Consider the following 12945-nt stretch of genomic DNA (forward strand, 5'->3'; position numbering starts at 1 on the left):
AGAGTACAAGCGAACGTGTAAATTTTAGGGGCTAGATATCAATCCACCACCTGAAGGACAGAAAGTGGAAGGTGACTGTGAAGACGGGATTTGCATCAACTGCAAAGACTCGAAGACATGCAGGGCGCACTTCCATTTGGTCGGAGTGAGCCAGTCATGGCCAGGAACAGCGCTCTAAAGGCGGACCAGGAAGGACAGGAGCGTCCATCTGGTGAAACGCTTGGGGACAGGAGAAAGGGGGCTGGGATCCAGACTGCGTATAGGTATGTCTATGCGGGACAAAGGGATAGGAGGCTAGACCAGGTTGAGATGAGAAAGAAAAGGACAATGTGCTTTTTCCTTTTAAAATTTTGTTTGTTCAAACTTTTCTTCTTTTATTCATTCAAGATGCACACTAGAAACTCTCAAATCTTACAAATTAGATCACATAACTACTAATAAAATGTATTAGTAAAATGCATTAAACTACTTTTAGAATTGAATCAATACCTAATTTTAATTCCTTAAAAAAAATTTTAAGTTGATTTGAGAGAGAGAGAGAGAGAGAAACACATCAATTTGTTGTTCCACCTATTTATGCATTCATTGGTTGTTTCTTCTATGTGCCCTGATGGAGGGCTGAACCCGAAACTTTCTCATATAGGGACAACGACACTAACTAACAATTAAGCTACCTGGCCAGGGCTCAATACCCAATTTTAAAAACCAATACACTAGCCCTGGCCAGTATTGCTCAGTTGGTTGAGCACCATCCTATGCACTGAAAGGTCACTGGCTAGATTCCTGGTCAGGGCAGGTTTTGGATTTGGTACCCGGTCCCGGTACGTAATGGGAGGCAACTGATCAATGTTTCTCTCTGACAATGATGTTTCTCTCTCTCTCCCTTCCTCCCTCTCTAAAATCAATTAAACCCAGCTGGTGTGGCTCAGTGGTTGAGTGTCAACCTATGAACCAGTAGGTCATGGTTCAATTCTGGGTCAGGCCACATGCCTGGGTTGTGGGCTTGATCCCCAGTGTGGGGCATGCAGGAGGCAGCCGATGAATGATTCTCTTTCATCATTGATGTTTCTATCTCTCTCTCCATGTCCTTTCCTCTCTGAATTCAATAAAAATATACAAGTATTTAAAAAAAATAAATTAAATAAATTAAAAAATAAAAACCAATACACTAATGTAACTGAAACAAGAGGGAGGGAATTTTGTGTAGAAAATACAAACGTGTTGTAATAAAAGCCCAGGCAAGCAGCTGAAAGGCCTGAAGCAGGAGCAGTCACTGGGGCTGGCAGAGTCACAGATGACTTAGGACAATGACTGACAGAGAGGCCACACAGCCAGCAGGTCCTAGGACCAGCAACACATTCTCTTCACTTCAGCTCATGGAGCGCCTGGATAAACTGCCACAGCCACAGGACCACATTCACTTACAAGCATCTTCAAATGATTTGTAAGAGCCACGGTTACATCAGTATTTATAAGACACCTCTAGATAATGGCTTTAATATGTTCCAAGAATAAGCCACTCTTTTGAAATGTTTTCCCTTTCTAATGTCTTCTGGAAAAAACTGGGTGGTTGGTAGTTTTCTGCCAAATATGTCTTTTATTTGATTTCAAGGTATCTGTATCAATTTAATTCTATATGCCCAGTAACAAGAAACCACTTCAAAAATTACCAAAACTACACTAAAATAAATCATAGTAACAAGGATAATATTTATGACTAAGAGAAAAGATGAAAAAATAATAATTTTGTAGCACAAACAACTCCTTCTCCTAAGATCTATATAAGCAAACTCGTCTTCATACTTGAAATAAAGACACTAAATCAAAGTAACATTTACGATGCTTCCTGCTTTAAAATTTTATTACTGAAATCTAGTTTTCATTTAAAAATTGAAAAACTGTATTATTAAAAGTCTAGCTGAATAATGTTCCTAAAATATCAACTTGCTTTCTCACTTTCATTTACTTGCCTGTGTTAATGGGGATACATTTTAAAAGCATTGCTTCTCTCAGCTGTTGTTAAAATGTGAACATTCACTACTACACTGATTAAGCTGATCCTTTTTTTCTACATCTTTTTAGGACACATATCATGCTATACTTAAGGACTCTATCATAAATAGAGATAGAAACAAAAGTAGCACATAATTGAGAAAACACAAAGCTGATAAAAGATATTTCTAAAGTAGCAAAAACAGGAAATGAACACACATTTTCCATTTGAGTGGTTAGTGATAAGACACTTGCATTTTGGAGTCTGTGTAATTTCACTTATTTATGTTTCAGGGCAAACACTTTCTTCAGCATTACTATATATTCAGCACAGTACCAGCCACAGTGACAGAAAAATTACAGAGTTCAAACTGGTAATACTTGAGCTACACCTCAAAGGGAAGGGCCCATCTGGGCAGAGCAACACAGTGGCCAGGCCCAGGTATGACAGTGCGTTGTGTTTTAGTAAGTTTAGTCACCGTGGGAGCCAGGACACAAAGAGAGGGGTGACAGGAGACCAGAGCAGAGAGGGGAGGACAGTCACAAGGAGGCAAGGGCACAGACAGGGCCAGCCCACCAACCCCACAAAGGGCACATAAAGAAACTCAGGCCTCTCTGCAGGTTAAGGTAAACCCACAGGCTCTGCAGTGACGGGCTCAGTCTGAAATCGGACACTTTCTAGCTCAGTGACCTTGGGCAGTTCTTTAATCGTGAACAAAAGGAATGACGGTTCCCACTGCATGGGTCTGTGGTATCAAGCAGGTGAGCACACGCAGGCTGCAGGTTGGTTAGTGTTGCAGGACATTAGCTGCTGCCAACAGTGCTGTTGCCAGGCTTCCCTAAGCAGGGGACCATGATCCAACATGCTGGACAGGGCCCTGCTCAGAACACGGGCTGCAGAGATGCACCCACAGGCAGCAGAGAGGACAGAGGCCTGACCCAGGACGGTGGCCCCGTGATGGTAAGAAGAGACCACAGCAGCCTTACAGGGACGGACAGGCCAGGACTGCGAGGTCTGAGACCCCTTAAGAGGGACAGAGAACTGTCACGGACTTCTAGGTTTTGTCCCAAGTGCCTGACATTGGTTATCAATCATGAATATTGGAAACCCATTTTAGGGGGTGCCATGGAAGCCATGATTGCATTCTAGGCACACTGACTGAGGTACTAGTGAACCATCTTGCTGGGGTCCAACCCCAGCAGGTCCAGGGGTCCCCAAAGGTGTGGACGGAGTCGGTGAAGAAGGAATGACATGGAGACAGCGTTCAGTTGATCAGCAGCCTAGCCAGGATCTCTAGCCAGGATCTCCAGCCAAGTTCTGGTCTGGATCTCCAGCGAAGTTCTGGTTAGGATCTCCAGCCAGGTTCTGTGTCCATGTTCTCTTGCTAGGTTCTCCAGCCAGGTTCTCCAGGTTCTCCAGCCAGGTTCTGTAACCATGTTCCCTCGCTAGGTTCTCCAGCCAGGCTCTGTCCAGGCTCTCCAGCCAGGCTCAGTCACCAGGTTCTAGTCAGGTTCTCCCGCCATGTTCCATCTAGGCTCTGTAGCAAGGTTCTGTCTCTAGGTTCTTCAGCCAGATTCTCTCGCTAGGTTCTGTCTCCAGTTTCTGTCCAGGATCTTTTGCCATGTTCTCTCCAGCGAAGTTCTTCTGTCTCTAGGTTCTGTGTAGGTTCTGTGTCTAGATTCTGTGTCTCTTGGTTCTGTCTTCTAAGTTCTGTCTCTTGCTGTCTTGTTACATCTGTATTTATACCAGTTGATTCAATCCTATCAATCTCTATTACAAAGGTTAGGGCGTTTCTTATCTCCATTCCAGGGAGTAAAGATTATGTAGCTTAAGCATGATTGTCCGTAGTTAAAGTGATTAATTACCCGCCTGGCACTTAGTTGAGGGGTTTTATTCCCTCCCTAACCTCAGGGGAAAATCCCTACCTGGGGAAACAACCTTTCTCAGAGAGGAGACCTTGGTTAAAACACATAGTGCCGAGAAGGTGAGCAAACATATTAAGAACAGTATGCCATATATGCCAGGTCCCTTGAAACAGCAAGGATGGACCCGCTCCCGGCACCATCTAGGTGGAAATAGTCACTGACTGGTGAGTTCACAGGGGCTTGGGGTCCAGGAGAATAGTCACAGCTGGACTCTCAGATCTGAAGTCATCAAGAGATGGACAGTGGCTCAGAGAAGACTGCTCAGTGTTAAGTGGGGGACCAAGAAAGAGCCAGGAGAGCACTAATGTTTAAGGGGCAGAAGAAGAAGGAACTGCAAAGTAAACAGAAGCGAAAAGAAAGGAAGGAAAAACCTGGCCAGCGTGTTGCCAGGAGATCAGTGGAATGTGCTACACCAAGGCTTGTATATGTCTGATGTCCCACAATTTACAAAATGAAAAGAAAACAAGGGGGGACAAAGTCTGGAGTGGAGTAGTCACAAATGCCAGGTGAAATAAAAGCTGACTTATTACCCAAGGAGTCATTTGTGACCTTCCATGAGAGCAGCTTCAGAGAAAAGGATGCTCAAGTCAGAATGCAGGACTCAGGAGTTACGGAGAACCCACTGTTCATCCAGGAACTAAGCTGTAGCTGTGGGTGTACAGCACACATGATCAGACATGACAACTATGGCAGATCAGGAGAACTACCCCAATCATTAACAACTTACTTTGAAATGCATCAAAAAAGTAATGTTTTGATGGATGGAGAGATGGGCAGATAAGGGACAGGCAAGTAAAGTAAAATGTTATAGAACTTCTTTCACTTAGGATATTATTAAAAGTAATTTCACCTCACCTTGTACATTATAACTGTCTCCCTAAGTTTTAATAATAATAATAAATACAAGTGACTGGATTTGGGGAGACTTCCTTTCCCAGACTGTGTACAACAGTCCTGCACAACATTCCTGAGTAACTCAAGGCCCCAAAGGAATACACAATCGATTACCTGTTGCTGAAGCCAGATGTGGACAACTACTATACTGTTCTCTCTATGCCAGCACTTGAAAATGTTCACATAAAACAGTATAGAAAAAAGGTTAACACTCATTTTTTAATGTGTTCTTTTTAAGCACTGCCATCTTGATTTTCATTTTCTGTTTCTTCAGTCTAACATTAGTGTTAAGAGCATTAGCTTATCTTGGGAATGTTACTTATCTGTGACTCAGTTCTTCCATCTGTAAAATGGGGCAATAATCTCTTCATGGGATTGATATTAGAATTAAATAGGTATAACTGAGCCCCCACAGAGTTCTTCAGAAAATTATGTGGGCTAGTCTATGTAATAGGCTTGGAACACGATCTGACCAGAGCAGTCAGGGTTTCACAATGTCCTTACTGCTATTCCCTGACTCTTATACAAAAGAAATGGAAACGTCTGAATTCTTTATTTTATAAGTGAAACTGTATCTGTACAAACTTCCAAATAAGCAGAGAAAAACCAAAACACACGTGGATTACAGAAAAGGCAATGAGAAAAGGTTATTATAATAATACTTAGAGTGACTTTAGACTTCCAAAAGAGCAATAACCTAGGCTGAACAGAATATTACAAAAAGTGTGACAAAAAACCAAGTTAGCTTGCTTAATAATTTCTGGATGGAAGAAACTATTACCAACTATGACCACTGAATGGAGAATACTGTAGATAATTGATGTCTGGCACAAGTGATGCTAAAGCTGGCTCTCTGGGCACCAACAAACACAGACAAAAAGAGTGACAGAGATAACAGCCACATATTCTGCAATTACATTTTTAAAAAGGAGTGAGGGGGTTCCTGATAGTTATGCCTTGAGGAAAAACCACTGTGGTGAAGAAAAGGCCAGCCCTTCAGATCAGAAGGGTGCAGAGCACAAGTTCTACTATGCTGGACTGTCTGGAGACAAAGGGAGCAACACCCCACCAGGCACTGTTCCCTGGATGACACTCAGAAGGAAAAAGGACAAGAACAGTTTTAGGAGAGAAAGTGCCTATGACTGAGTGACACCATCCTTGCAGATGAGGCCCTGCTGTGTCCTGAGAATGATGGTCCCTGGAGCGGAGTACATAAAATAAGCTGACTATGCCCCACGGCTGCTATAAGGATCTACTGTTTTAATACCATGTCATGGTCACTTATAAACAAACATGGGTGTAGATGTTAGAATATAGATATATCCAGCATATGACCCAAGTCACAGACGGGTGGCTTGCTATGATTTTATAAAAATGGAGCTTTATTTAAAAAACAAAGTGCTTACTAAGCATCTGTGAGGCGCAAAGCACTGTGCCTGAGACAGGAGGGAGACAGAGAATGGAAAACACAAGACAAGCAGGTATGGCTCCCACCTTAATGCAGCTCAGTTCTAGAAGAGACACACACAAGAGGGGGAAGGAACAAAGGCCAGCTGAGTGAGGGAGCGAATGGCTTGGGGCCTCATGACAACCATCCAAGTCAGGGTCATCCTGGCCCATCTGACGACTCTGCAGACTTGGGGTTCACTGTCGAGCCATCTAGTCCTACACATCACCTTCACCCGCCTGGAATCCCCCATACCTCCACACAGCTTACCAACTGTACAGCAACTGACTCTGACTGTCCAAGCGGGCTGCAAAAGTCAGGCAACCAGAACCAAGGAACTCACAGCTTCATCTAAAATGTGCCCTCCATCCAGTCCAAAGCTGTACTGCCCAATATGGTAGCCATGGTCCACACTGAGCTACTGCAATTGCAATTGCAACGAAAAATAAATGAAATTTCAGGTCCTTAGTTGTTTAAGTCACGTTTCAAACGCGCTCAAAGGCACAAGTGACTGGTGGCAAACAAATTAGTGCAGATGCAGGCCATTCCATTATTGTAGAAAGTTCTTCAGGATACTGCTGCTCTAGAATTTACTTATTTTGGTGGTAGGAGGATGTAACAACTTTCACTTTTCTCTCCTTAATAAACATCAACATTTGAGATTTTTACAGCCAAGATACATTCACGTATTACTTATAGAATGTAGAAAAAGAATACAACTTACTACAATTAGCGTATATGAGAGATCTAAAAGCATTTACAAATATCAGCGCAAGATCTCCCCTCTCCGCTCTAGTACAACTCCTTCCCTTCAGCCTTGCAGATGGACAGACTCACCTTTGGAGTGTTTTCCCACAGACCTCTTGGGCAGCGACTCCTCAGTGGAATGTGCTGATGTACGTAGTGCATTCTCCAAACTATTACTGACACTGGTGACAGGGGTTTCGGTTCTTGGAGTGACCTAAAGGGACAAAAACATAATCATCTTATTTTCTTCCATTTGGTTCATATGGAGTGATTTTCATTGTTATTTAAAAGTCATTTATGTTTACAGTAGTTTCAAATTTTTCTATAAAACAGGTATTACAAGTGTAACAATAAGCGCTTCCTGTGAAAGTCAAAAATTTCACCCATCTACTACTCACCATTGAAATTTAAAAACAGCCCAGAGAACTTTAAGCAAACATGGGAATTTGTGTCTTGCGTCCATGGTTCGCTGGACTGGATAAAACTATGTCAGCCAAGCGGTCATGAATTATAAGCCTATATGTGAGACAGAGCCTTTAAAAATAATTACACAGCAAGACTTACACTGTCCTTCTACAAATCTTGAATAAATCATAAAATGCTATAAAAACAGCGATAAAGGATGGAATAGAACTGGATCTAGTTGAGGGTACATTTTAAAAAAGCATATTCTGAAATTATATTACAATTCCATTTCTAGGAATTCATCAAACTAAGTACTTACATGTGAAAAAGATGTGTGTGTGTGGCGGGGGAGGGGTAAGAAGAGAGGGTGCTTGCTGCAGCAGTGTTTGTAATAGTGAAAAACGGAAAACACCTTAAATAGCTACCAAGAGACTTGACTAAATCAAGGACTGCATCTACAGATGAACTAGGTACAGTCATAAAACCACCATGAAAGCTTGTCAACAAATAGAAAGATTAAAAAACAAGCCATAGAGTACCATTCCATACCCTCCTTTTCTTTGGTTTAAAGAGAAGGTGTTTGTATGTAAATGAATGGAAAGGGTCCTGGAAGGATATGGCAAACCTTAACTGTAGTGACCTGAGGATAGGCATGAGGGAGGAGGGAGAAGAGACTTTCTTGGGTGTGGTGGGGAGGAAGCAATAACTTTTATTTTTCCCCCCTTAATAACAACTTTTTATTTGAAAATTTTACAGTCAAAATATATTTATGACGTGTAGGATTTAGAAGAAAATAATGACCAATGCTTTAACTTCTTCAGAGTCACAACTGAATGTGTATCAAAATTTCAAACAATAGGTTGTGCTTAGGGTCCTCATGCGGAGGTTTCCAGAGCCATCTTGTTACTTCTGAACATCCTGCTCATGGGTACACCAGGGGTTGGAAAAACTAAACTAGGCAAAGAACTTGCATCAAGATTGAGGGATTGAAACATATTAACGTGGGTGATTTGGCTCGGTAAGTCTGATCACCGGATATCATGGAGTCTGGCAAGATGGCTTCTCCCAAGAGCATGCCAAAAGATGCACAGATGATGGCACAAATCCTGAAGGATATGGGGATTACAGAATACGAGCCAAGAGTTATAAGTCAGATGTTGTAGTTTGCCTTCTGATATGTGACCACAATTCTAGATGTTGCAAACATTTATTCAAGGCATGCTAAGAAAGTTACTGTTGATGCAGATGATGTGCGATTGGCAATCCAGTGTTGTGCTGACCAGTCTTTTACCTCTCCTTCCCCAGGAGATTTTTTTATTATATACTAGAGGCCTGATGCACAAAATTCATGCAAGGGCCTCGGCTCTTGCAGCCCAGGCTTCGCGTGGTCGTCCAGCTGTCCGGTCTAATTAACATATTACACTTTTATTATTATAGATTGGAAGGCAAAGAAATCAAACCCAATGCCATTAATCAAGCCATATCCAGGTCCTAGATTACCACCTGATAGATATTACTTGACTGCTCCAAACTATAGACTTAAATCTTTCCAAAACCAGCATCTACTTCCGCAGGAAGAATAACAGTTCCACGATTAAGTGTTGGTTCAGTTACTAGCAGACCAAGTACTCCCACACTTGGCAAACCAACCCCACAAACCATGTCAGTTTCAACTAAAGTAGGGACTCCAATGTCCCTCACAGGGCAACGGTTTACAGTACAGATACTCACTTCACAGTCCCCAGCTGTAAAAGCATCAATTCCTGTAACATCAGCAGTTCAGAATGTTCTAATTAATCCATCATTAATTGGGTCAAAAACATTCTTATTACCCCTAACATGGTGTCATCACAAAATACTGCTAATGAATCAACAAATGCATTGAAAAGAAAACATGATGACTATAATTTGTAATTAATAGCCTTGATGCGTGGGATCTCAATACCAGATATCAAGCTGTATTACAAAGCCACTGTTCTCAAAACTGCCTGGTACTGGCACAAGAACAGACATATAGATCTATGGAATAGAATAGAGAACCCAGAAATCGACCCAAACCAATATGCTCAATTAATATTTGACAAAGGAGGCAAGAACAATACAATGGAGTCAAGACAGCCTCTTCAATAAATGGTGCTGGGAAAATTGGACAGATACATGCAAAAAAATGAAACTAGACCACCAACTTACACCATACACAAAAATACACTCAAAATGGATAAAGGACTTAAATGTAAGACAGGAAACCATAAAAATACTAGAGGAATCCAAAGGCAACAAAATCTCAGACTTATGCCGAAGCAATTTCTTCACCGATACATCTCCTAGGGCATTGGAAACTAAAGAGAAAATAAACAAATGGTAGTACATCAAAATAAAAAGCTTCTGCACAGCAAAAGAAATCATCAACAAAACAACAAGAAAGCCCACTGCATGGGAGAACATATTTGCCTATGTTATCACCGATAAGGGTTTAATCTCCAACATTTATAGGGAACTCATACAACTTAACAAAAGGAAGATAAACAATCCAGTCAAAAAATGGGCAAAGGACCTAAACAGACACTTTTCAAAAGAGGACATTAAGAAAGCCAAGAGACATATGAAAACATGCTCAAAGTCACTAATCATCCGAGAGATTCAAATCAAAACAACAATGAGGTACCAACTCACACCTGTCAGAATAGCTATCATCAACAAATCAACAAACGACAAGTGCGGGAGAGGATGTGGAGAAAAAGGAACCCTCGTGTACTGCTGTTGGGAATGCAGACTGGTGCAGCCACTATGGAAGACAGTATGGAGTTTCCTCAAAAAGTTAAAATGGAACTGCCATTTGACCCATTGATCCCACTGCTAGGAATATATCCCAAGAAACCAGAAATACCAATCAGAAAGGATATATGCACCCCTATGTTCATAGCAGCACAATTTACCATAGCTTAAGATCTGGAAACAGCCTAAGTGCCCATCAGTAGATGAGTGGATTAGAAAACTGTGGTACATCTACACAATGGAATACTATGCTGCTGTAAAAAAGAAGGAATTCTTACCATTTGCAACAGCATGGATGGAACTGGAGAGCATTATGCTAAGTGAAATAAGCCAGTCAGTGAAAGAAAAATACCACATGATCTCATTCATTTATGGATAATAAAGAGCATTATAAACTGATGAACAAAAATAGATACAGAGGCAGAGCAGCATTGAACAGACTGTCAAAGTACAGCGGGAAGGTTGGGGGGACGGGTAAGAGATCAACCAAAGTACTTGTATGCATGCAGATAAGCATAACCAATGGAAGCAAGACATTGGGGGGTAGGGGAGGCTGGGGGGAGGTCAAGGGGAAAAAGAAAGGAGACAAACGTACTACTCTGTAATATTTTAAGCAATAAAAAAAATCAATAAAAACATGTTTAAAAAAATAGCCTTGATGCATGTAACATGTATACGTGATCTTGAATCCACTGTACTCAGATTAAACATGCATGCCAGATGTTTTCAAGTTGTGTTTTAGAAAACTTAGTATTTAATGAGTAAATATAGTTACCATAGTTCTTAACTGAGACGTTGTATTTTCTTTAATAGAAATCATAATGGTTTTTCATTTGAAAAAATATGTCAAACAATAGAGGTAAGTTAAGATTTTAAAGTTTATCAAAAGAGGCATGACTTCTCACAGTAGTATAGTGAAGAAACACTATACTACATACATAATAAAGGGAAAGGAGCATGTCTTTTGATGGTGCTTCTGCCACAGGTTTGACTTAAGACATGTACCCCATCTCACCCCACCCCTGAGCTCCCTGGCCTTGGTTCTCATTAGTTTACTTAATTACTTAATAGGTGGGAACTGATCAAAAGCACCTGTAAGTGCAGTACAAGCATAAACTTCATCACCTCAATAAAGCTCTGGAGGGGGGGCACTGAGGCAGAGACAGAGTTAGGAGGAGAGGACGGAGATGGCCACAACTCCTGCAGGGCTGAGCCAGCATTCACCACATGAAATACAGAGCAACAGCAATCATTCATAGAACTGCAATAAGACCATATGCCATATACACAACAAGCTCTCTCTATTCCCACCTTTGTCAAAGCCACTGGAGCAGGAAGGTCTCCCTGCTTTGTGCAGACAAGTCTCACTGTGCACGCACAGCACAGGACTGGCAGGCCTGGACCTCACAGGAGATACGGCACAAGAAAAGGAACTCATCATAAGTCTGGTAACCTGGAAGTTAATATAACTCAAGGAAATGACACCACCAATCCAATACGTCCCACCAAAAGTCAATTTTTTAAATAATATTACCAGGATATTAGTTATCAAGACAGTTAAAATTTTAAATCACTTAGATAATTTAACTAAACTGAACTGTTTCCTTAGGTGTGGCAAAGCTGTGTGCTTTTTTAATCATCCAATGGTCAGAATATTCCAGAAATGAATTTCTTTCCTACTAATAGAACTATTAGGTATAAGTAATTACTCAAAAAGCAAGATTTTTAGTTCCAATAGTAAATATTACTATGGGAAACAACTCAGGAGGCTGACATTCATATCTATTAGTATATAATAAACATAACCACAGCAGATTCCTTCCTATTTAGCCTGACTCATATGAACCCCATTGTTCTCTTAGCTACCCTGGTAAGTAATTCTAACTCCTGGCCCTAAGAAGAGGCCGAGTTGTCTGGATTAGTGGCAAACCTCTCCTGCCTTGAGCTCGCACACCACATTCTATACACACACCACTTGCCTAAGCTGAAACATCCCCAACAGCCACAAAGAGAAAACCAGCCTCCCAACTCTCAGCCTACAGGGAGGAGGGGTGAGGGAGGCGACGGGTGAGTGCGGGAGAATGCTCTACATTCAATGTTGTGGCCAGAACACAGCTCGTGAAATAAGGAGAGCTGGACTGAAAGGATGGTTTTCAACTCTGGCTGCCTGAGGAACCCCGAGGCATTAGAAGAACACACACCAACACCAAGTCCCACACACCCCAATTGAATCAGAATTTCTGAAGTGGGGCCGGGACACTGGTTGCGGTTTTCTTTTGTTGTATGTATTAAACTCTCCACATGATTCTAATTGCAGCCAGGGTGTGAATCACTGATGGCCCCACGTCCAAGTTTTTACTGTACCCATCATCTGGACAATTCTCAGCACCATCAAGGGGAAACCCAGAGAGAACAGGAAGCTCTTTCTGTGGATTAATAGGAAAAACTAAAGGGTGTAGGTCCAACTGCCATGCTACAGGGAAAGTTAAGATTTTAAAATGGATGCATTGCATCTGATATAAATACATGAAAGAAAACTCTTTAAAATTATAACTACTAGAAAGGAAATTTGTATTCGTCGGTATTCCCCGCCCGCCCTTCCCCCCGCACCCCCGCAAGAATTTCTTCTTAGTTTTCCAAATGTTCACTTTTTCACACAGCCTTTATCTTTACTTTGCTCCTTTGTTTACATTGAAAGCTGTCTTCCCTTGCATTTCCCAGAAATGCTGTTTTGGGGGTTATTTTTGGTTAAGTTAATT

The 12945-nt window shown here is 41.5% G+C and overlaps 1 protein-coding gene and 1 pseudogene across 2 annotated transcripts in view; one reads left to right on the plus strand and one right to left on the minus strand.

Moving 5' to 3' along the window:
- ZCCHC14 (zinc finger CCHC-type containing 14) overlaps positions 1-12945 on the minus strand; it is a 68647-nt gene that overhangs the window by 31855 nt on the left and 23847 nt on the right. The window contains exon 2 of the mRNA XM_081107037.1: positions 7097-7220. Within this exon, the coding sequence (XP_080963163.1) occupies positions 7097-7220 (124 nt within the window). The remainder of the gene's footprint in view (positions 1-7096; positions 7221-12945) is intronic.
- On the plus strand, positions 8452-9325 carry LOC308531347 (transcription initiation factor TFIID subunit 9-like; annotated as a pseudogene). The gene is made up of 2 exons: positions 8452-8733; positions 8849-9325. The product of its transcript is annotated as a transcription initiation factor TFIID subunit 9-like (transcript).

The sequence above is a fragment of the Myotis nattereri genome, assembly GCF_964212035.1.
Source record: "Myotis nattereri genome assembly, chromosome: 15".
In the NCBI taxonomy this organism is placed as follows: domain Eukaryota; kingdom Metazoa; phylum Chordata; class Mammalia; order Chiroptera; family Vespertilionidae; genus Myotis; species Myotis nattereri.